The 24,773-nt window shown below is 42.6% G+C and overlaps 1 protein-coding gene across 2 annotated transcripts; it reads right to left on the bottom strand.

The window, feature by feature from the left end:
- Positions 1–2,527: 2,527 nt before the first annotated feature.
- ifngr1l (interferon gamma receptor 1-like) lies at positions 2,528–22,844 on the bottom strand. Of its 2 annotated transcripts, XM_061968808.1 has the most exons (8): positions 22,693–22,844; positions 14,409–14,535; positions 14,045–14,217; positions 13,795–13,982; positions 8,237–8,396; positions 3,457–3,572; positions 3,133–3,378; positions 2,528–3,045 (listed from the first exon to the last, which is right to left on the bottom strand). In XM_061968808.1, exons 1-7 carry the CDS (start codon positions 22,757–22,759, stop codon positions 3,139–3,141), a joined length of 1,071 nt encoding a protein of 356 aa, XP_061824792.1. In that variant the 5' UTR covers positions 22,760–22,844; the 3' UTR covers positions 2,528–3,045; positions 3,133–3,138. The 2 variants fall into 2 exon arrangements, with proteins under 2 accessions (XP_061824792.1, XP_061824784.1); XM_061968800.1 differs by having other exon boundaries at positions 2,528–3,378.
- Positions 22,845–24,773: the final 1,929 nt, after the last annotated feature.

The following is a 24,773-nucleotide window of genomic DNA, read 5'->3' on the forward strand; positions in this document are numbered from 1 at the left end:
TTCATGGACAATCATATTAAAAAGACATGTTTGAGGCCCACATTCCACATATGAGCACAACTACATCAAAGAACTACAAATCCCATCAGCCAAACCAGGAAGTAAAGTGCCGGTATTTTTAACTCAAACCTTGGAAATGCAGCTGGACACACGCAACGTGACAACAATCTAATGCAGCTGGACACACGCAACGTGACAACAATCTAATGCAGCTGGACACACGCAACGTGACAACAATCTAATGCAGCTGGACACACGCAACGTGACAACAATCTAATGCAGCTGGACACACGCAACGTGACAACAATCTAATGCAGCTGGACACACGCAACGTGACAACAATCTAATGCAGCTGGACACACGCAACGTGACAACAATCTAATGCAGCTGGACACACACAACGTGACAACAATCTAATGCAGCTGGACACACGCAACGTGACAACAATCTAATCCAGCAGATTTCAATCCACACATTACTGTTCATTTTGCCAACGTCGTTCAAAGACTAAATAATGAGTGTTTGTGACGCAGCAAGTCCGCCGCACAACAAGCGCTGCGGACTTACAACAAACAGAAAAGCAAGGAAGCAGGCAAGCATGGAATTGAAACAATAATTGAGCTGATCTAACAAAGCAAAGCGGACATAACAAATGATCTTACCAGTGAGGTATGCTGGTGACGAAGCACGCTGTTTTTACAAACGAAACAATGACGCCATTTTTAAAGCTACCGACATGGTCACCTGTCAGTGGTAGCCCCGCCCATCTTAAAGTCCCAGGTAAGTCCGCCATCAATACATATACACATAACAAATACACATATTAAATCCAACATATATATATATATATATATACACACATACTGTTTCCATATGAGTTGGGAAATTGTGTTAGATGTAAATATAAACAGAATACAATGATTTGCAAATCCTTTTCAAGCCATATTCAGTTGAATATGCTACAAAGACAACATATTTGATGTTCAAACTCATAAACTTTTTTTTTTTTTTTGCAAATAATAATTAACTTAGAATTTCATGGCTGCAACACGTGCCAAAGTAGTTGGGAAAGGGCATGTTCACCACTGTGTTACATGGCCTTTCCTTTTAACAACACTCAATAAACGATTGGGAACTGAGGAAACTAATTGTTGAAGCTTTGAAAGTGGAATTCTTTCCCATTCTTGTTTTATGTAGAGCTTCAGTCATTCAACAGTCCGAGGTCTCCGCTGTCGTATTTCACGCTTCATAATGCGCCACACATTTTTGATGGGAGACAGGTCTGGACTGCAGGCGGACAAGGAAAGTACCCGCACTCTTTTTTTACGAAGCCACGCTGTTGTAACATGTGCTGAATGTGGCTTGGCATTGTCTTGCTGAAATAAGCAGGGGCGTCCATGAAAAAGACGGCGCTTAGATGGCAGCATATGTTGTTCCAAAAGCTGTATGTACCTTTCAGCATTAATGGTGCCTTCACAGATGTGTAAGTTACCCATGTCTTGGCCACTAATGCACCCCCATACCATCACACATGCTGGCTTTTACACTTTGCGTCAATAACAGTCTGGATGGTTCGCTTCCCCTTTGGTCCAGATGACACGATGTCGAATATTTCCAAAAACAATTTGAAATGTGGACTCGTCAGACCACAGAACACTTTTCCACTTTGCATGAGTCCATCTTAGATGATCTCGGGCCCAGAGAAGCAGGCGGCCTTTATGGGTGTTGTTGATAAATGGCTTTCACTTTGCATAGTAGAGCTTTAACTTGCACTTACAGATGTAGCGACCAACTGTATTTAGTGACAGTGGTTTTCTGAAGTGTTCCTGAGCCCATGTGGTGATATCCTTTAGAGATTGATGTCGGTTTTTGATACAGTGCCGTCTGAGGGATGGAAGGTCACGGTCATTCAATGTCGGGTTTCCGGCCATGCCGCTTACGTGGAGTGATTTCTCCACATTCTCTGAACCTTTTGATGATATTATGGAGCGTAGATGTTGAAATCCCTACATTTCTTGCAATTGCACTTTGAGAAACGTTGTTCTTAAACTGTTTGACTATTTGCTCACGCAGTTGTGGACAAAGGGGTGTACCTCGCCCCATCCTTTCTTGTGAAAGACTGAGCATTTTTTGGGAAGCTGTTTTTATACCCAATCATGGCACCCACCTGTTCCCAATTAGCCTGCACACCTGTGGGATGTTCCAAATAAGTGTTTGATGAGCATTCCTCAACTTTATCAGTATTTATTGCCACCTTTCCCAACTTCTTTGTCACGTGTTGCTGCCATCAAATTCTAAAGTTAATGATTATTTGCACAAAAAAAAAATGTTTTTATGAGTTTGAACATGAAATATGTTGTCTTTGTAGCATATTCAACTGAATATGGCTTGAAAAGGATTTGCAAATCATTGTATTCCGTTTATATTTACATCTAACACAATTTCCCAACTCATATAGAAACGGGGTTTGTATGTTTCTATGGTTATCATCACCAAAGACTAAAATGACAATCTCACATTGCTAGGCTGAATTTGTGTAAGATGCTTTTAATTCCTCCCCGACAACACAAACGATACATTTGAGTGGAGATAGAAATTGGAAGTTACAGTTTGTTATTAGCCATTAAACAGAAAAGGTGCATTTTCAAGAGAAATAATACAAATATATTCACAGCTTGAACACTATATGAAATAAATACATGTTGAATAAGCCCCGCCCACAGTCCCATTGAGGGGAAGCAAGGTGAGTGCAAATCAAGGTGCAGGTAAGACATGAACCAGACTTGCTGCAGGTTCTAACACTCTTCCTCACTTTGCTCACCAGTGCTGAGTCAACTGCAAGTGAACTTCTAGTAAAACTGCCTTCCACTTGCTAAAATGAAAAGGACAAAGATGAGCTCACAAGTTGAAATGTCAATGCAGTCTTCTCATATGTTTGGCTTTGGACTCCTCAAGCATTACTGGACTTCTAACAGCTCCATGATTTCCACGTCTGGGTTGGAGGACCACAGGATGATCGTATTCTAGGTCTGTCCTTTCATCTTCCTGAGATGGAAGAAGACAAGGGGCGTGTCCCTCACTCAGGGGCGTGTCATTGGCTGAGACAGCAGTCATGCTAGCATAAAGTCTCACCTGCTGCTAGACAGCACAACGTTTCTCATAAGGGTTGACTGACTCCAGCAGGTCTTCTTCCAAGTTGTCCCCGCCCATGTAACCCTCTTCCTCCTCCTCCTCCTCCTCCTGCACATCGCCATCAGGCTCGCCGCTGGGGTTGCTGAGCAGTTCTTGGTCGTGCAGAGAGGACACGCTGCAGGTGGCTTTGTCGGCCGTCTCCTGGACAGGTGTCAGGGTGCAGATGAAGGGACTGTGGCTGACGTCCTGAGGAACACAGAACAGAACAGAGCAGGGCTTGGGAGGCAGTACCAACACCAGACTGGGGGGGGAACACCAACGCACCAGTGAGGATGGAGGACCAAAGGAGGCTTTGGTGCGTTGTCTGCAGCACATGATGAAGACCATGGCGACTCCAGCCAGGACCAGCAGGGACACCAGCACAGAGACAACCACTACTTCTGGAGAAAATCACATCAAAGGCTTTTTCCACCTTGGAAATCAACTTGACGTGAAACACTTCCTGTCCCTCAACTTCCTGTCCCTCAACTTCCTGTCCCTCAACTTCCTGTACCTCAACTTCCTGTCCCTGCCCTGGAGGACCAAACCCCGACTAGGCATGGGAATCCATGAGATGAACACTGGATTGATCTTAATGATTGGGTTCTTTAGTGGTTCTCATTTGGAACAAAGAAGTTGATTAGCATCAAACTTGGATTGTAAACAAAGTCCTTCTCATGGTGGACCACCTCAGTTACATCACTTCTACTGCCATCCCATAATATTCTGTTGCAGTACACTGCAGATAGAACATGTTACAACAGAAAATAAGCAGATATTAACAGTAAATGAACAAGTGGATTAATAATCCATTTCTACAGTTTGTCCCTCATAATGTGTAGAAAATAATTAAATGACACAATATGTTACTGCAATTAGGAGTCTTTGTTTGTTTACTTACTACTAAAAGACAAGTTGTCTAGTATGTTCACTATTTAAGGACTAAAAGACTAGAAGACCTCCTCAATCCCACCAACACGTCTTCCTATGAGGAAGCAGTGCCTGGGGAATCTGTGGTGGACTCTCCTATTTCTGGGGCTGAGGTTGTTAAGGTAGTTAAAAAGCTCCTCGGTGGCAAGGCCCCGGGGGTGGATGAGTTCTTTAAGGCTCTGGATGCTCTGGGGCTGTCTTGGTTGACAAGACTCTGCAGCATCGCGTGGACATCGGGGGCAGATCCTCTGGATTGGCAGACCGGGGTGGTGGTTCCTCTCTTTAAAAAGGGGAACCGGAGGGTGTGTTCTAACTATCGTGGGATCACACTCCTCAGCCTTCCCGGTAAGGTCTATTCAGGTGTACTGGAGAGGAGGCTACACCAGATTTTGGAACCTCAGATTCGGAAGAAACACTGCGGTTTTTGTCCTGGTCGTGGAACTGTGGACCAGCTCTATACTCTGGGCAGGGTCCTTGAGGGTGCATGGGAGTTTGCCCAACCAGTCTACATGTGTTTTGTGGACTTGGAGAAGGCATTGGACCGTGTCCCTCGGGAAGTCCTGTGGGGAGTGCTCAGAGAGTATGGGGTATCGGACTGTCTGATTGTGGCGGTCCGCTCCCTGTATGATCAGTGTCAGAGCTTGGTCCGCATTGCCGGCAGTAAGTCGGACACGTTTCCAGTGAGGGTTGGACTCCGCCAAGGCTGCCCTTTGTCACCCATTCTGTTCTGAACTTTTATGGACAGAATTTCTAGGCGCAGTCAAGGCGTTGAGGGGATCCGGTTTGGTGGCTGCAGGATTAGGTCTCTGCTTTTTAAACATGATGTGGTCCTGATGGCTTCATCTGGCCAGGATCTTCAGCTCTCACTGGATCGGTTCGCAGCCGAGTGTGAAGCGACTGGGATGGGAATCAGCACCTCCAAGTCTGAGTCCATGGTTCTCGCCCGGAAAAGGGTGGAGTGCCATCTCCGGGTTGGGGAGGAGATCTTGCCCCAAGTGGAGGAGTTCAAGTACCTCGGAGTCTTGTTCACGAGTGGGGGAAGAGTGGATGGTGAGATCGACAGGCGGATCGGTGCGGCGTCTTCAGTAATGCGGACGCTGTATCGATCCGTTGTGGTGAAGAAGGAGCTGAGCCGGAAGGCAAAGCTCTCAATTTACCGGTCGATCTACGTTCACATCCTCACCTATGGTCATGAGCTTTGGGTTATGACCGAAAGGACAAGATCACGGGTACAAGCGGCCCAAATGAGTTTCCTCTGTCGGGGGGCAGGTCTCTCCCTTAGAGATAGGGTGAGAAGCTCTGTCATCCGGGAGGAGCTCAAAGTAAAGCCGCTGCTCCTCCACATGGAGAGGAGCCAGATGAGGTAATTCGGGCATCTGGTCAGGATGCCACCCGAGCGCCTCCCGAGGGAGGTGTTTAGGGCACCTCCGACTGGTAGGAGGCCACCGGGAAAATCCAGGACACGTTGGGAAGACTATGTCTCCCGGCTGGCCTGGGAACACCTCGGGTTCCCCTGGGAGGAGCTGGACCAAGTGGCTGGGGAGAGGGAAGTCTGGGCTTCTCTGCTTAGGCTGCTTCCCCCGCGACCCGACCTCGGATAAGCGGAAGAAGATGGATGGATGGATAGAACAAAATAGAAAGCTTTATTGTCATCAAGCATGAGGAGATTACAGGTGGCTACAAACCAATGTTGGGGAGATTTTGACAAGGTGTGGAAGGCTGGCTGACGTCAGAAAAAGTATATTGGAAAAACTCAAAAAGCGTGACGGCACAAAGGGAAAGTTTTACTGCACGGCAGAGTTATTTTAATACATAACTTCACACACTTTGCAAGTTGACATCCATTATTGTGGATAACCCTGCATCGTCACATCATGCACACCCGAAGGACAATCAAACACAACCATTCTAAGGAATGGAAACACAGGGAACTGGTTCTCAGCAAGAACCGCTTCCCACACTCTGGGACTCAAACTACTATGATCTAACTTCCTTCAAAAGCCTGCATAGGACTCACATTTCAAACTTTTTTAATGCGTAACATTTTTACATTTGATTCTTTGTTGTTGTTCAGTGTCTTGAAAAGACATTATTATTACCATGTAGCGGATTTTTCCGATTATAAGTCGCAGTTTTTTTCATAGATTGGCCGGGGGTGCGACTTACTGTATACTCTGGAGCGACTTATGTGTGGAATGATGAACACATTAGCGTAAAATATCAAATAATATGATTGATCTCATTCACGTAAGACACTAGGTGTATATCAGCAGTCGTCACACACACACGTCAACCAATACAAATTTGGCAGGGGTGGGTCATGGCAGAAGTGCATTGTGGGTCATGGCAGAAGTGCATTGTGAAGAACAAGATGCTACCTGCTACTACTTCCGTACCTATGAAAATGGATCATTTTAACATTGGCGGTAACCAGAGGTGGGTAGAGTAGCCAGAAATTGTACTCAAGTAAGAGTACTGTTACTTTAGAGATTTATTACTCAAGTAAAAGTAAGGAGTAGTCACCCAAATATTTACTTGAGTAAAAGTAAAAAGTATGTTGTGAAAAAACTACTCAAGTACTGAGTAACTGATGAGTAACATACACACTCATATCATATATATATATATATATATATATATACACACACTGTATATATATATATGTATATATATATACATATATATATATATATACATACATATACATTGATATATGCAGTATATAATTTATATGTATTTATTTTGCTGTTTTTGTTTACATGTTAAAGGTGTTTTAATGAATATACATGCATGTTTAACACATATAGATTCCTTTCTTTCATGAAAACAAGAATATAAGTTGGTGTATTACCTGATTCTGATGACTTGCATTGATTGTAATCAGACAGTAGTGATGATAACGTCCACGTTTTCAAATGGAGGAGAAGAAAAGTTCCTCCTTTCTGTCTAATACCACATGAAAGTGGTGGGTTTTGGCATCGTATTTGTCCAGCTTCCATATTCGTTTTTATACACTTTACAAGAAACATATTGGCGTCAAACTCCGTAGCTTGCTAGCTTGTTAGCGCTGGCTTTCGGAGACTCTTATTTTGAAAGCGCAGGCGCGATGGAGCGGCACTTTTATTGTGAAGACAGAAACGTCCTCATGTGCGGTCAGTCTTTAGGCTTTTGACGGGATGTACGGTTGAAATAAAAAAGTATCTTTTTTCCTTCACACTTTTGATTGATTGATTGGAACTTTTATTATTAGACTGCACAGTACAGTACACATTCCGTACAATTGACCACTAAATGGTAACACCCCAATAAGTTTTTCAACTTGTTTAAGTCAGGTCATGTGACCACCTGGCTCTGTTTGATTGGTCCAACGTCACCAGTGACTGCATCTGATTGGTGGAACGAAGTGAAACGTCACCAGTAAGGCAGGCACTATGAAGGTCTGTCTGACAGACCAAAACAAACAAAGCGTGCATTAACAGATCGATAAAAATTAGTAGCGAGCTGAATGTAGATAAAAGTAGCGGAGTAAAAGTAGCGGAGTAAAAGTAGCGTTTCTTCTCTATAAATATACTTAAGTAAAAGTAAAAGTATGTTGCATTAAAACTACTCTTAGAAGTACAATTTATCCCAAAAGTTACTCAAGTAGATGTAACGGAGTAAATGTAGCGCGTTACTACCCACCTCTGGCGGTAACTTATAAAAAGTGAGAAGGGCTGAACAAAAATGTCAGTGAAAAGGAAATCATACACTGCAGTTACAAGCAGGAAGTAGTGAAATATTCAGCAGGAAACGGCAATCGAGCAGCAGAAAGAAAGTTTGGAGTAAGTGAGAAACTTGTAAGGGACTGGCAACTTATACGCCAGTGCGACTTATATATGTTTTTTTCCTTCTTTATTTTGCATTTTCGGCAGGTGCAACTTATACTCCGGAGCGACTTATAATCCGAAAAATACGGTTCTAGTATTATTTTAGGGAGCTCTTAACGCAAATGCTGGAAATGTAGAAAGTAAAACTACAAGTATTGATATTATTTGAAAAAGGGGAACATGTGACATAGTCCAAAGTGTTTGATGGCACACAATAGAAGGAAAGAGTTTGATGGCACACAATAGAAGGAAAGGACTTTGTACTCAACTGTTTCCCTTCACTGGCAAGGCACAGTAGTCCTGCGTTCCGTCAACTTTTATTTTGTCTAGCACGCCCGTGATGCTCACACAATGCTTCTCCTGCTGGGGGTCCACCGGGAGCATCTTCTCACACACTCGCTCAGAGCAGCTCAGGTCAGCAAACTGCTTCTGCATTGATTGATTGAGACTTTTATTAGTAGATTGCACAGTGAAGTACATATTGCGTACAATTGACCACTAAATGGTAACACCTCAACAAGTTTTTACACTTCTTTAAGTCGGGGTCCACTTTAATCAAGTCATGGTGCAAATATATACTATCATCATAATACAGTCATCACACAAGATAATCATCACAGTATATAAATGGAATTATTTACATTATTTACAATCCGGGGTGTGGGATGTGGAGGGGGGGGGGGGTGTTAAGTTTGGTTGCACCACACCAGGAGACACTTTTTTCATTGCTATTATTATTATTCTCACTATTATGCTTTCAATTGATTTCATTTCTTTCATATTAGAGTTGTGTGTGCTTTTTCTTGTAAAGCATTTTGTGTTGCAGCCTGCCTGCATATGAAAAGTGATATAAAGTGGAACCTTGATTTACGAACTTACACGGTTCTGGAACATGGTTCATACGTTTTGTGTAGTAAAGTGGAGTTTCCCATAAAAATCTATGTAAACATAAAATAATTGGTTCTCGACTCCTCAACAAAAGTCCCTGTATTAGTAAAAAACTGCAACCTTTGAAAACATTTTAATGTAAATATATTGTGCAGTACAATGAAAATCTTACTTTGCTAGTCCAGCCTTCAACAAGTCACACGGTACTTAGCTCAAATAAAAATAAAAATGTATATACAAGGCACAGTAAGTAACATAACATTATTGCACATTCTGATTGACAGTCAACAGTATAAATATGGAGGTGACATTTGGTCACAGCAGCAGTTAAAGTGTCTTTAGTGATCAGAGGTGAAAAGTGTCTACAGTGATGGTTCACAGTTCGGGGGTGGTCATGGTAGCTTTATGATGTTGTGTGCTCTCCTGGTAGAGTACATGTCCTGTAGTGAGGGGAAGGTACTGAACACTTTTAATCACTGGCTGGAGTGCCTTCCTGTCCTTAGCAGTGCAGTTTCCATACCAGACCGTGATTGAGCTGGTAAGGACACTCTCAACCGTACTTCTATAGAAGTTGCTGAGAATTTTGGGTGGCATGCCAAATGTTCTCAGCCTTCTTAGGAAGTACAGTCGCTGCTGGGCTTTCTTTATTGTTTGTGATCCCAGGTGAGGTCCTCGCTGATCCTGAGGAATTTAAAGGTTTTCACCCTGTCCACCTTTGTCCCCCCTATGTACAGAGGTGTGTACTGTGCACTCCTTCTCCATGGGTCAATAATCATCTCCTTGGTCTTGTCTGTGCTCGAGGAGAGATTATTATCCTGACACCAGGCCACCAGTTCCGCTACCTCCCTTCTGTACGCTGCCTCAGCTCCCCCGGTGATCAGTCCGACAACCGTAGTATCATCTGCAAACTTGATGATACTGGTGTTGTTCTGGGAGGCCACACAGTCGTGTGTACAACAGGGGGCTCAGCACGCAGCCTTGGGGGGTCCCTATGCTTAGAACCTTTGTGCCTGATGTCTGGTTGCCGATTCTAACTGACTGGGGCCGGTTTGTGGGAAAGTTCAGGACCCAGTCACAGAGAGCCGGGGTCAGACCAACAGTGAGGAGTTTAGCAGTGAGTTTTTGTGGGATGACCGTGTTAAAAGCAGAGCTGCAGTCGATGAATAATAGCCTGGCATAGGTGTCCTTGCCCTCTAAGTGGGTGAGGGTGGTGTGGATGACGGTGTTGACTGCATCCTCAGTGGACCAGTTCTGCCAGTAGGCAAACTGTAGAGGGTCCAGTGTGTCTGGGATGGTCTTTTTGATGTGTGACATGACTATCCTCTCGAAGCACTTCATCACTATTGGGGTGAGTGCAACAGGGCGATAGTCATTCAGACAGGTCACAGTGTTTTTCTTTGGCAGGGGCACGATGGTGGTGGTCTTGAAGCAGGTGGGCACAACAGCTTGTGCTAGTGACAAGTTGTATATGTCAGCAAGTACGTCAGCCAGCTCTGATGAACACACCCTGAGGGCCTGGCCAGGGATGTTGTCTGGGCCGGCTGCCTTCCGTGGGTTTGTTCTCTTTAGAACAGTACGTACCTCTGCTGTTGTCACAGTGAGTGGTGGGTCCTGCGTGTGCTCCGTGGTCAGAACCCCTCTCTGTTGGTTGGTGTTGAGGACCTCGAAGCGGGCGTAGAACTCATTCAGCTCATCTGGCAGTGAGCGTTGGCTGTTTGTGACCCCCCTGCTCCCCTGCTTGTAGTCTGTGATGTGTTGCAGGCCTTGTCACATGCGCCGGGAATCTGTGGTGGAGTAGAATCCCTCCAGCTTTTGTCTGTATTGTCCCTTGGCCTCCCTGATGGATTTATGCAGGTCATATCTGGCCTTCTTGTAGTCCTCAGTGTTGCCTGAGACAAATGCAGTGGAGCGGGCATGTAGCTTGGACCGAACATCACAGTTAATCCAGGGTTTTTGGTTTGGGTATATCTTGTATTGTTTTGTGGGAACAATGTTTTCCACACATGTGCTGATGTAGCCAGTTGCACTGGAAGCATATTCCTCTATGTCCACAGTACCGTCATCCCTCTGAGCAGCAGTTTTGAACATGCCCCAGTCTGTACTCCCAAAGCAGTCCTGAAGCACTAGTTCAGTGTCTTCATTCCACACTTTAACAGTTTTTCTCACTGGGGGGGGCTTGCTTGAGGCGCTGTCTGTACGCTGGATATAGAAAAGCTGAGATGTGATAAGATAGTCCAAAGTGTGGTCTGGGTACAGCCTTGTAGGCTCCCCTCACGTTGCAGTATACTTGGTCCAGACTGTTTTTTTCCCTCGTAGGAAAGTTTACTTATTGATGGTATTTCCGGAGGACGCTCTATAGGTTGCGGTGGTTAAAATCCCCATCTAACGTGAACGCAGCATCGGGGTGTGCGGTCTCTTGTTTACTGATGACGTCATGCAGCAACTTTAGCGCTGTTGTGGAATCCGCCCGTGGGGGGATGTAAACAGACAGTATAAACACTGCACTGAACTCCCTTGGTAGATAAAAAGGTCTGCATTTCACCATCAAAAACTCAATGTTGTCTGAGCAGTGTCTTTCAACCACCTGTACGTCCGAGCACCAGAGGTTACTCACATAAACACAGACGCTGCCGCCTCTCGCCTTTCTTGAAGCCTTTGTCCGGTCTCCACGGTAGACTGAGTGCGTTGCTAGCTGGATAGCAGAGTCTGGGATGCTGTCTGAAAGCCAGGTTTCCGTGAAAATAAGAGCACAGCATTCTCTCAGTTCACGCTGGGATGTAATCCTGCTTCTCAGCTCATCCAGCTTGTTGTCGAGCGAGCGCAAGTTAGCTAGCAGCAAGCTAGGTAGTGGTGGTCTAGCCTTTAGCCTAGCATGTAGCCCTGCTTTCTTGCCCCGCCGCCTTGTTGTTGTTGTTTTGTGGTTAGCTGGCTCTCGTCGTAGCAGAAAGTTGAAGTCTGTCAGACTATAAGTGAGCTCATGGTGAGCTTTTCCGATGTCCAGAAGTGCATCTCTGTTATATCTCACTGTTGCGTGCAAAAACTTTGCATTTAGGATGCAAATTAGTACTATAATAAATAAAAAACTTAAATGTTGTCGGGAGGACGACGCAAAGACGTCAGCCACGGGGTTGATTTGGTCCAGTCCTCATTGGCTTCCAGTCAAACTCCGCATTGAGTTGAAGATTTTAGTCCTGACTTTCCGTGCGTTGCATGGTGCGGCCCCTCAGTACATCACTGACTTGTTCAGGGCGCAGCCTCCGGTCTTCAGGCCAGGGTCTTCTAAAGATCCCAAAAACTCATTTTAAAACCCTGGCATTCCAGACTATAGCTTCCAGACTCTGGGACAACATGCACCAGTCCCTCCGTGATCTTGACTGTGTTGACTCTTTTAAGAAACATTTGAATAATTCTCTTTTTAGTAAAGCTTTTAGTTAATGCACCTTTTAACTATCATTTGTAATCCACTTTGTATCCTTTTTATGATGTTGTTTTCATTGAATTGATGTTTTGCTTCACAGCGCTTTGTGATTTTATCTGTGAAAAGCGCTTTATAAGTAAAATGTACTTACTTACTTGTTGCGGGGCAATATAGACCTTCGGCTCTTTCCAAAGATGTTCACTCGGCCATTCCAGGACCTTGAGATGCTTATTACAGAGCCACTCCTTAGTTGTCCTGGCTTTGTGTTTGGTGTGGTTGTCATGCTGGGAGCCACGACCCGTCTTCAATTCTCTTACTGGGGGAAGGAGATACATCGCCATACATCACCAAGATCTGGCGATGTATGGCCACATCCATCCTCCCCTCAATACGAAGCAATCGCCCTGTCTGCTTTGCAGAAAAGCATCCCCAATAAATGTTGTTTCCACCTTTGTACTTCACGGTTGGAATGGTGTTCTTGGAATTGTACTCATCCTTCGGCGGGTGGAGTTTAAATTCTTGTCTCATCCGACCACATGACCTTCTCCCATTCCTCATCTGGATCATCGTGGTCATTGCCAAACTTCAAACAGGCCGTGACCTTCGCTGCAGGATTTGAATCGGCGTAGTGTGTTACTGATCGTTTTCTTTATGAGACTGTGGTCCCAGCTCTCTTCAGGTCATTGACCAGGTCCTGAAGTGTAGTTCTGAGCTGAACTATCACAGTCCTCATGATCAAAAGTGCTCCACGAGATGAGATCTTGCATGGACGTCTTGAACTTCAATTTTCTAATAAACATGCCAACAGTTTTTGCCTCCTCACCTATTGTCCTGAAGCCCATCCCAGCCTTGTGCAGGTCAACAAGTTGAGATCTGATGTCCTCACACAGGTCTCTAGTCTTGGGCATTGTGTAGAGGTTGGAGTCAGCTTGATTGAGTGTGTAGACAGGTGTCTTTATACAGTTAACGATTTCGCACAGGTGCAGTTAATACAGGTAATGAGTAGAGAGCAGAAGGATTTCCTAAAGAAAAGCCTAACAGGTCTGTAAGAGCCGGAATTCTAACTGTTTGGTAAGTAATCAAATACCTATGTCATGCAATAAAATGCAAATTAATAATTAAAAAATGTGATTTTTGTTTTGGGTTCTGTCACTCACCGTTGAAGAGTGATAAAGATTATAGACATGCGTTATGCCTAAAATGTCAACACGCACACGCACACACACACACACACACACACACTAAAGTCTCGTTGGTATGCTCCAAAACGTTAACCACCATGTTGCTACAACAAAAACATTTAAAAAAGGGAAAATTATTTTACATTGTGTCTGCGAATATTTGAGACATTGTTGAACACCCTGGGAGTTTTGGAGAGATAAACAAGCACTGGCGTCACATAGCCAAGCACAAACTAGCAGTATACTGAAGTGTGCCATGTAGAGGTTTGTCCACCGAAAAGGTGGTAAATGGAGGTTCCACTGTATAGATTTGATTGATTGATGTGGCCGGCGGTCCCACCTGGTTGATGGTGACATCGTATTTGAAGACAGGCAGAAGGTCGTCGGGCTGCTCGTGCCTCTTCTTCTTTCTGCTTCCGGAGTGGGAAGAAAGTTTCTGTTGGTATAAGAGCCACGGATGCTGGAAGCTGAGCAGGACAGAGTGATCCTGCTGTTCCAACACGGTCACAGGCGGCAGGTCCAAAGAACCTAGAAAGCAACAAGACTAAGTCACTCCTCTTCAGAAACCACAAAGACTTCTTTCAGCTCACAGATCTGGCTGGCTGGAGAATTCCTGTAGTAGCTGAAGTCAATGCCATCGGCTGGAGCGGGCTCGGACTGGTTCTCTCCGAGGACGGCGGTCACGGTTAAGAAGTAATCGTTGTCCGGGTCAAAGAGAAAAGACACGTCAGCTTGGAGGTGGGGCGGGTCCACCCACAGGGTACTTTTTCAAAAAAGGGAGAACATATAGTGAACAAATGTGTTTGTACACGCTTTGCATCACAGCCAAATATGCTAATTTAGCAGTAATGCTATTTCTCACCAAATTGGGAAAAAAAACGTTGCCATCACTGGTACCATACCACAAAAAAGAAAATGACCCTACTTTAAAAAAAAAAGACAAAAAACACTCACCCATTCGAGCCCCACAACTGGCTGACATCCACCCTGAATCGGAGTCCTGGAGGCAGGGAGTCGTAGTTCCACACCACTTTGTTCCTCAGGTTGCCGCAGTGCAGCGTCACGTTGATAGGGGGCGCCACTGCAGACCATTTTAGGATTCATTAAAAGAGTTTTCACTCATTTCTGGTTGGAAGTGCAGACATTGTAAGTCCATCAAACTACAGCAGGGTGACCACACCTTTTCTGCAGGCCACATCCTTTCAAAGTAGCAAGTGTTTGTGATGATTCATATAAATCATTTATATTGATGAAAGAGAGGTTAAGGTGTTTAATGCTAATACAAACATGTTTAACACACTTTCATGAAGACAAGTTGGTGTGATTGGAATCAGACAGTAGTGATGATAACATCCACATTTTACAATGGAGGAGAACAAAAGTCCTCCTTTCTGTCCAATACCACATGAAAGTTTCTTATACTCATTTTTATACACTTTACAAGAAATAGCTAGCTTGCTAGCTTCCTGAGACTATTATTTTGTTAGCGCAGGTAAGATGGAGCAGGACTTTTATTGTGAAGACAGGAACTGTGCAGTCGGTCTTTAGAGTTTTGATGGCAGGTACGGCACGAGAGTCTGTTGAAATAAAAAGTGTTTCTCGCCTTCCTGTCGGTCTTTTTTTTTTTATTAATTCTGGTTTATTGAAACTACAGGAGCTAGTAAAGTTACAGACATTATGTGTTATATTTAAGGCTAAAAGTAAAACATTACCAGCAAATTTACAAAAAATGTTTGCCATGGCTTCTGAGAATGAAGCGCATAGAAGAAAAGCTCATTTCAAACATCAGCATTCAAGGACAACTTTAAAACAAATAGACTGCATTGTGCCCAGGGTGAACTTTGGTGGAGGAGGAATTATGTGTGGGGTTGTTTTTCAGGAGTTGGGCTGAGTCCCTTAGTTCCAGTGAAAGGAACTTTGAATGCTCCAGGATACCAAAACATTTTGGACAATTCCATGCTCCCAACCTTGTGGGAACAGTTTGGAGCGGGTTCCTTCCTCTTCCAACATGACTGTGTACCAGTGCACGAAGCAAGGTCCATAGAGACATGGATGACAGTCTGGTGTGGATGAACTTGACTGGCCTGCGAAGAGTCCTGACCTGAACCCAATAGAACACCTTTGGGATGAATTAGAACGGAGACTGAGAGCCAGGCCTTCTCCACCAACATCAGTGTGTGACCTCACCAATGCGATGTTGGAAGAGTGGTGGAAAATTCCTATAAACACACTCTGCAACCTTGTGGACAGCCTTCCCAGAAGATATAAAGACACCCCGCAACCTTGTGGACAGCCTTCCCAGAAGATATAAACACACTCCACAACCTTGTGGACAGCCTTCCCAGAAGATATAAACACACTCCACAACCTTGTGGACAGCCTTCCCAGAAGAGTTGAAGCTGTAATAGCTGCAAAAGGTCATATTGAACCCTATGGGTTAGGAATGGGATGGCACTTCAAGGTCATATGTGAGTCAAGGCAGGTGGCCAAATACTTTTGTCAATATAGTGTGTGTCAGTGAGGATAGTCTGACTGCTGCTAGTTCTCCTGACGCTACTTCACATGAAACTGTTAGCAAGTTTCAAACACATCAATGAATTGAAGTAAACATCTAAAAAAGTTCTTGTATGTGTCAAAAACTGCAGTCTTTTAATGTCTAAGAATTATTATTATTATTATTGTCAGCTCAGCATGATGCTCTTAGAAGACTCATCTGAGTAGACCTCATCACATCTAGTCTTAGACTTAGATTGTAACATCTAGTCTTAGATTTAGATTGGTCACATCTAGTCTTAGACTTAGATTGTCACATCTAGTCTTAGACTTAGATTGGTCACATCTAGTCTTAGATTTAGATTGTCACATCTAGTCTTAGACTTAGATTGTTACATCTAGTCTTAGATTTAGATTGTCACATCGAGTCTTAGGCTTAGATTGTTACATCTAGTCTTAGGGTTAGATTGTCACATCTAGTCTTAGACTTAGATTGTCACATCTAGTCTTAGACTTAGATTGTTACATCTAGTCTTAGATTTAGATTGTCACATCGAGTCTTAGGCTTAGATTGTTACATCTAGTCTTAGGGTTAGATTGTCACATCTAGTCTTAGACTTAGATTGTCACATCTAGTCTTAGACTTAGATTGTTACATCTAGTCTTAGATTTAGATTGTCACATCGAGTCTTAGGCTTAGATTGTTACATCTAGTCTTAGGGTTAGATTGTCACATCTAGTCTTAGACTTAGATTGGTCACATCTAGTCTTAGATTGGTCACAACAAGTCTTAGACTTAGATTGTTACATCTAGTCTTAGACTTAGATTGTTACATCTAGTCTTAGAAATAGATTGTTACTTCTAGTCTTAGATTTAGATTGTTACATCTAGTCTTAGACTTAGATTGTTACATCTAGTCTTAGACTTAGATTGGTCACATCTAGTCTTAGACTTAGATTGGTCACATCTGGTCTTAAACTTAGATTGTTACATCTGGTCTTAAACTTAGATTGGTCACATCTGGTCTTAAACTTAGATTGGTCACATCTGGTCTGAGACTTAGATTGGTCACATCTAGTCTGAGACTTAGATCGGTCACATCTAGTCTTAGAATTAGATAAGTCACATCTAGTCTTAGAATTAGATTGGTCACATCTAGTCTTAGACTTATATTGGTCACATCTACACTTAGACTTAGATCGGTCACATCTAGTCTTAGACTTAGATTGTTACATCTAGTCTTAGAATTAGATTGTTACATCTAGTCTTAAAATTAGATTGGTCACATCTAATCTTAGACTTAGATTGTTACATCTGGTCTTAGAATTAGATTGTTATATCGAGTCTTAGACTTGGATTGGTCACATCTAGTCTTAGACTGGTTACATCTCGTCTTAGACTTAGACTGGTTACATTTAGTCTTAGACTTAGATTGGTCACATCTACACTTAGACTTAGATCGGTCACATCTGGTCTTAAACTTAGATTGTTACATCTGGTCTTAAACTTAAGATTGGTCACATCTGGTCTTAGACTTAGATTGGTCACATCTAGTCTGAGACTTAGATCGGTCACATCTAGTCTTAGAATTAGATCGGTCAAGGTGTGCACTGCCTTCTGTTGAGACAAAATTGGTGTGCTTTGCAAATGCAGACTTTCTTACTTGTTCTCATGCTTTGATTGTCTGTTAGCAACATAACTCAAACATTTAAGGATTGAGTTTGACAGGAAATGTCCAAGAAAAGAAATTCTCTTATCTACTACAAACACACTCATTTCAATATTTCACAACATGACATGATTGAGTGACTGAACATGTCTTTGCATGCTCCAGAACGCTGTCGGTTTCACTTTCGTTTGCACTCAAACATGCAAAGTTCAAAAGAAATCAAGGTGGAATCACCACACACAACTGTTAACCACATCCAAGATGCTAGTCTGTGGAGGGTTGCCACCTCCCACAGGATGTCACACCACAACAGCAATTTCACTTCCTTTGGCCCGCTGTGAAGAGCCATGTGGCTCATTTTCACCAAAAAGATGTTTTGACTCAGCACTTTGTACGATATATTCATTGTAGTGTGTACCGGTACTGATCATACATCATCTGCTCCTTTGAAAGGCACATGTAGAACAGTGGACTTATCAACATGTTCCTCTCCGCCTTCTGCAACGCTCCATCCAGTGTGCAAACAAAGCACAGGTGTGTTCCATTGGTACTGGGAAGTCGGAATTTCCCAGTTCCTAATTGGAATTTCCACCAGGAGGTCTGCGTGTGCATATCTGAGGTGTGTCTACATTCAAGACACCACACCATTTACAGCAATCAGCTGAGGTGTGTGAAAGAGAGACAACAAGACCCGCCTTACGTTGTTTCTGATTGCTTTAAATTGCGTAGTGTCTTCCATGGCAGTGGATTAATATTGCAATATTGTTATTATAAGTGCTAACGCAGACAAACTATTTCAAGCGGTGCCGTGATCACGAGCTTGTGTGCCAATGTTGACATGATGGACTGATCAGCTGCTTCCTCCTTTCCTTGCTCCCTGGAAGTTCATTGTAGATCATAAATCATGCCTCTCACCTGGAAAGGAGATGGCTGAGAATATAATCTGACAAGTTGGGACACTTTGACCACCATTTAGGCGAGAACGACACGAAATGACGCTTGTTCCACCTCCCTTTTCCTCGTGAGGTTTGTGAGTCATTCTCCATCTAAATGGGAATATATCAACGTCCTAGCAGTCTGCATCCCAATGACAGCAGACATTGTACAGTAAGTGATATTATATTTGTAGGCTTTCATGAAGTCTGCAGGGAGTAAAAATCAGTGATGAAGGAAAAAAAGCAAACGTCATTTTTTTAAATTAATGCGCTGCATATGCTTAAAATGATCAAAATAGGTAAATATATTATGAATATATATTACATGTTATTATGAATGTTACTAGATACTACATATATACTTACATCATGTATATATTACATGTTATTATGAATGTTACTACATTACATACATACTTACAAACCCCGTTTCCATATGAGTTGGGAAATTGTGTTAGATGTAAATATAAACGGAATACAATGATTTGCAAATCCTTTTCAAGCCATATTCAATTGAATATGCTACAAAGACAACATATTTGATGTTCAAACTCATAAACTTTATTTTTGCAAATAATAATTAACTTAGAATTTCATGGCTGCAACACGTGCCAAAGTAGTTGGGAAAGGGCATGTTCACCACTGTGTTACATGGCCTTTCCTTTTAACAACACTCAGTAAAGGTTTGGGAACTGAGGAGACACATTTTTGAAGTGGAATTCTTTCCCATTCTTGCTTGATGTACAGCTTAAGTTGTTCAACAGTCCGGGGGTCTCCGTTCTGCTATTTTAGGCTTCATAATGCGCCACACATTTTCAATGGGAGACAGGTCTGGACTACAGGCAGGCCAGTCTAGTACCCGCACTCTTTTACTATGAAGCCACGTTGATGTAACACGTGGCTTGGCATTGTCTTGCTGAAATAAGCAGGGGCGTCCATGGTAACGTTGCTTGGATGGCAACATATGTTGCTCCAAAAGCTGTATGTACCTTTCAGCATTAATGGCGCCTTCACAGATGTGTAAGTTATCCATGTCTTGGGCACTAATACACCCCCATACCATCACACATGCTGGCTTTTCCACTTTGCGCCTATAACAATCCGGATGGTTCTTTTCCTCTTTGGTCCGGAGGACACAACGTCCACAGTTTCCAAAAACAATTTGAAATGTGGACTCGTCAGACCACAGAACACTTTTCCACTTTGTATCAGTCCATCTTAGATGAGCTCAGGCCCAGCAAAGCTGAAGGCGTTTCTGGGTGTTGTTGATAAACGGTTTTCGCCTTGCATGGGAGAGTTTTAACTTGCACTTACAGATGTAGCGACCAACTGTAGTTACTGACAGTGGGTTTCTGAAGTGTTCCTGAGCCCATGTGGTGATATCCTTTACACACTGATGTCGCTTGTTGATGCAGTACAGCCTGAGGGATGGAAGGTCACGGGCTTAGCTGCTTACGTGCAGTGATTTCTCCAGATTCTCTGAACCCTTTGATGATATTATGGACCGTAGATGGTGAAATCCCTAAATTCCTTGCAATAGCTGGTTGAGAAAGGTTTTTCTTAAACCGTTCAACAATTTGCTCAGGCATTTGTTGACAAAGTGGTGACCCTCGCCCCATCCTTGTTTGTGAATGACTGAGCATTTCATGGAATCTACTTTTATACCCAATCATGGCACCCACCTGTTCCCAATTAGCCTGCACACCTGTGGGATGTTCCAAATAAGTGTTTGATGAGCATTCCTCAACTTTATCAGTATTTATTGCCACCTTTCCCAACTTCTTTGTCACGTGTTGCTGCCATCAAATTCTAAAGTTAATGATTATTTGCAAAAATGTTAATCAGTTTGAACATCAAATATGTTGTCTTTGTAGCATATTCAACTGAATATGGCTTGAAAAGGATTTGCAAATCATTGTATTCCGTTTATATTTACATCTAACACAATTCCCCAACTCATATGGAAACGGGGTTTGTACATCATGTACTGTATATAAATGGATGGATGTTTTTAAGGGCTCTATAGGCAGAATAGAGCGCCTCCCATAGGCTCCATTGTAAGATGACTATTTAAGTGTGTGCACAAAAGTGAAGTGTGTGTGGCCTGCTGCAGGTGTGTATTTAGATGTATGCACAAAAGTGTAGTGTGTGCGGCCTGCTGCAGGCGTGTATTTAGGTGTATGCACAAAAGTGTAGTGTGTGTGGCCTGCTGCAGGTGTGTGTATGCACAAAGGTGTAGTGTGTGTGGGCTGCTGCAGGTGTGTATTTAAGTGTATGCACAAAGGTGTAGTGTGTGTGTGTGATCTGCTGCAGGTGTGTATTTAGATGTATGCACAAAAGTGTAGTGTGTGTGGCCTGCTGCAGGTGTGTGTATGCACAAAGGTGTAGTGTGTGTGACCTGTTGCAGGTGTGTATTTAAGTGTATGCACAAAGGTGTAGTGTGTGTGTGACCTGTTGCAGGTGTGTATTTAGGTGTATGCACAAAAGTGAAGTGTGTGTGGCCTGCTGCAGGTGTGTATATGCACAAAAGTGAAGTGTGTGTGTGATCTGCTGCAGGTGTGTATTTAGATGTATGCACAAAAGTGTAGTGTGTGCGGCCTGCTGCAGGCGTGTATTTAGGTGTATGCACAAAAATGTAGTGTGTGTGGCCTGCTGCAGGCGTGTATTTAGGTGTATGCACAAAAATGTAGTGTGTGTGGCCTGCTGCAGGTGTGTATATGCACAAAAGTGTAGTGTGTGTGGCCTGCTGCAGGTGTGTATATGCACAAAAGTGTAGTGTGTGTGGCCTGCTGAAGGTGTGTGTATGCACAAAAGTGTACTGTGTGTGTGACCTGTTGCAGGTGTGTTTTTAGGTGTATGCACAAAAGTGAAGTGTGTGTGGCCTGCTGCAGGTGTGTACATGCACAAAAGTGTAGTGTGTGTGGCCTGCTGCAGGTGTGTATATGCACAAAGGTGTAGTGTGTGTGGGCTGCTGCAGGTGTGTATATGCACAAAGGTGTAGTGTGTGTGGGCTGCTGCAGGTGTGTATATGCACAAATGTGTAGTGTGTGTGGGCTACTGCAGGTGTGTATATGCACAAAGGTGAAGTGTGTGTGGGCTACTGCAGGTGTGTATATGCACAAAGGTGTAGTGTGTGTGGGCTGCTGCAGGTGTGTATATGCACAAAAGTGTAGTGTGTGTGGCCTGCTGCAGGTGTGTATATGCACAAAAGTGTAGTGTGTGTGGCCTGCTGCAGGTGTGTATATGCACAAAGGTGTAGTGTGTGTGGCCTGCTGCAGGTGTGTATATGCACAAAGGTGTAGTGTGTGTGGCCTGCTGCAGGTGTGTATATGCACAAAGGTGTAGTGTGTGTGGGCTGCTGCAGGTGTGTATATGCACAAAAGTGTAGTGTGTGTGGCCTGCTGCAGGTGTGTATATGCACAAAAGTGTAGTGTGTGTGGCCTGCTGCAGGTGTGTATATGCACAAAGGTGTAGTGTGTGTGGGCTGCTGCAGGTGTGTATATGCACAAAGGTGTAGTGTGTGTGGGCTGCTGCAGGTGTGTATATGCACAAAGGTGTAGTGTGTGTGGCCTGCTGCAGGTGTGTATATGCACAAAGGTGTAGTGTGTGTGGGCTGCTGCAGGTGTGTATATGCACAAAAGTGTAGTGTGTGTGGCCTGCTGCAGGTGTGTATATGCACAAAGGTGTAGTGTGTGACTGTTTTAAAACAACAAATGAAATGCATCGAGCAAATGTTGACATTTGACAGCTTGCAACACTTATTGTACACCTATTTGATTCCTGATGGTGTGTCCTAATACATAGTCATGACGTAATGTGTCCTAATACATAATCATGACGTAATGTGTCCCAATACATAATCATGACGTCATAACAACAATAACAGATGTGCGTTATTTCTTTACAATAACAATTAGCAAGAAAACACTTCTGACCAACGTGATTTAGCAACATTCCAGTGGAGTTACAAAAACAATAAAGTGTGATTTAAAAACAATAACCAGTAAAGTGTGATTTAAAAACAATAAACAGTCAAGTATGATGACGTCATCTGTTTGAGGCTAACGTTAGCTTAAATGCTGTGTGGTCGAGAGCTGGACAGGAATAACGTCGCCTAGTTTGAATGATTCTCCTTCCTACCTTGTGTCGTGCTGGGTGTCAAGACGAAGAAGACGCCCAGCAGAGCCGTTAAAGAAGTGCGAGTCATGTCCGAGCGTTAGGAGCACTTAGAAGTTAGAAGTTAGTACTTAGTGGCGACTCCAGAGGGGAAGTTTCCCAAGCCGCTTCCCACTTCCGCCTCTGCTGCCTTCAAATGCCCTCGGAAATGTTACACAGATACATTTTATGTTGATGTGACGATCAAATTGACGTCACTAATAGATATATAAACCTGACATATATCATAGAAAACAATACTTCCATGGCTGGAATGCAAGTGTGTATTTCAATGTGTTCTAATCAACGTAAATACATTTCACTGTCAAAAAATAGTGACATTTCCTTTTGCAAAGAAGGCCGCATCTCGACTCTGGCTGGCGTAAATCCCCGGGAATAACCGTCAGGGAACAACAATACTAAACTATACTAAACAATACTAAAGCAATACTAAAGCAATATTAAACAATACTAAACTATACTAGACAATACTAAAGCAATACTAAACAATACTAAACAATACTAAACAATACTAAAGCCATACTTGCCAACCCTCCCGAATTTTCCGGGAGACTCCCGAAATTCAGCGCCTCTCCCGAAAACCTCCCGGGACAAATATTCTCCCGAAAATATCCCGATTTTCAGCCGGAGCTAGGAGGCCACGCCCCCTCCAGCTCCATGCGGACCTGAGTGAGGACAGCCTTTTTTCATGACGGGAGGACAACAGGGTGACAAGAACTAAATCATCCAGACTAGAGATACATTGTATTATTATGTTTATTTTACCTGAAAATAAATATATTTATTAATTAAAAAAAACAAAAAAACAAAATAAATGTTTACTATATTTTTGCTAAAAACATCAAAATTAATTGTATTTTTATTTGTATTTTTTTGTGACTCCTTATTACATCCAGCCATAGAATTATACATTAAAATAAACATATTTGAAATAATTGATTTTAAATTATCATAATAATTAATTTAAAATGACCATATTTAATTATTAAAATAATTGCTTGTTTATCAACAACTTTAGCATTTTATTCATTGCATTTTGAAGCTCTCAGACGCCAAGTTATGTTATATTTCTTAATATTTATTTATGCAAGTTTGAAGTATCAATTATCTAAACACAGTTTTGTTTGCATATTTTCAGGATGTATATATATATATATATATATATATATATATATGAAATACTTGACTTGGTGAATTCTAGCTGTCAATATACTCCTCCCCTCTTAACCACGCCCCCAACCACGCCCCGCCCTACCCCCGACCACGCCCCCACCCCCACCTCCCGAAATCGGAGGTCTCAAGGTTCTGTCAGTCTACCCCAGGGCAGCTGTGGCTATGAAAGTAGCTTACCACCACCAGGTGTGAATGATTGATGGGTTCTACATGTAAAGCGACTTTGGGTACTTAGAAAAGCGCTATATAAATCCAAGTTATTATTATTATTAAGTATGACTAAAGCAATACTAAACAATACTAAACTATACTAAAGCAATACTAAAGCAATACTAAACACTACTAAACAATACTAAACTATACTAAACAATACTAAATCAATAAACACTACTAAACACTAAACAATACTAAACAATACTAAAGCAATAAACAATACTAAACAATACTAAACACTAAACAATACTAAACACTTAACAATACTAAACACTAAACAATACTAAAGCAATAAACAATACTAAACAATACTAAAGCAATAAACTATACTAAACAATATTAAACAATACTAAACAATACTAAACAATATTAAACACTACTAAAGTAATAAACAATACTAAAGCAATAAACAATACTAAAGCAAAAGCCAAATAAAAGTAATATTATAAAGTTTATGTTTTTGAACAAGCTACATTTTCAAATCCAAAAAGACTAAGAAGAGATTGTGTTATTATTATTATTATTATTGGTGGTTAAAAAGAACGTTTTTTTAATGTCTATTTTTCACAATTGCTAAACATATTGAATCAAATTCCTTGTGAGTGGGAGTCAAAAGTCTTAATGGTGCTCACCTGGCCACACAACACAGGTGGGCTTGT

Source organism: Nerophis lumbriciformis, linkage group LG02 (assembly GCF_033978685.3).
Source record: "Nerophis lumbriciformis linkage group LG02, RoL_Nlum_v2.1, whole genome shotgun sequence".
NCBI classification, from domain to species: Eukaryota; Metazoa; Chordata; class Actinopteri; order Syngnathiformes; family Syngnathidae; genus Nerophis; species Nerophis lumbriciformis.

Coding starts and splice junctions, on each gene's coding strand:
- ifngr1l (XM_061968808.1), bottom strand. CDS start 22,759: ATGACTCGCACTTCTTTAACGGCTCTGCTGGGCGTCTTCTTCGTCTTG. Junction 14,536..22,692: donor GACACCCAGCACGACACAAG/GTAGGAAGGAGA, acceptor AATGGTCTGCAG/TGGCGCCCCCTATCAACGTG. Junction 8,397..13,794: donor ACGATGTCACCATCAACCAG/GTGGGACCGCCG, acceptor CAATCAATGCAG/AAGCAGTTTGCTGACCTGAG.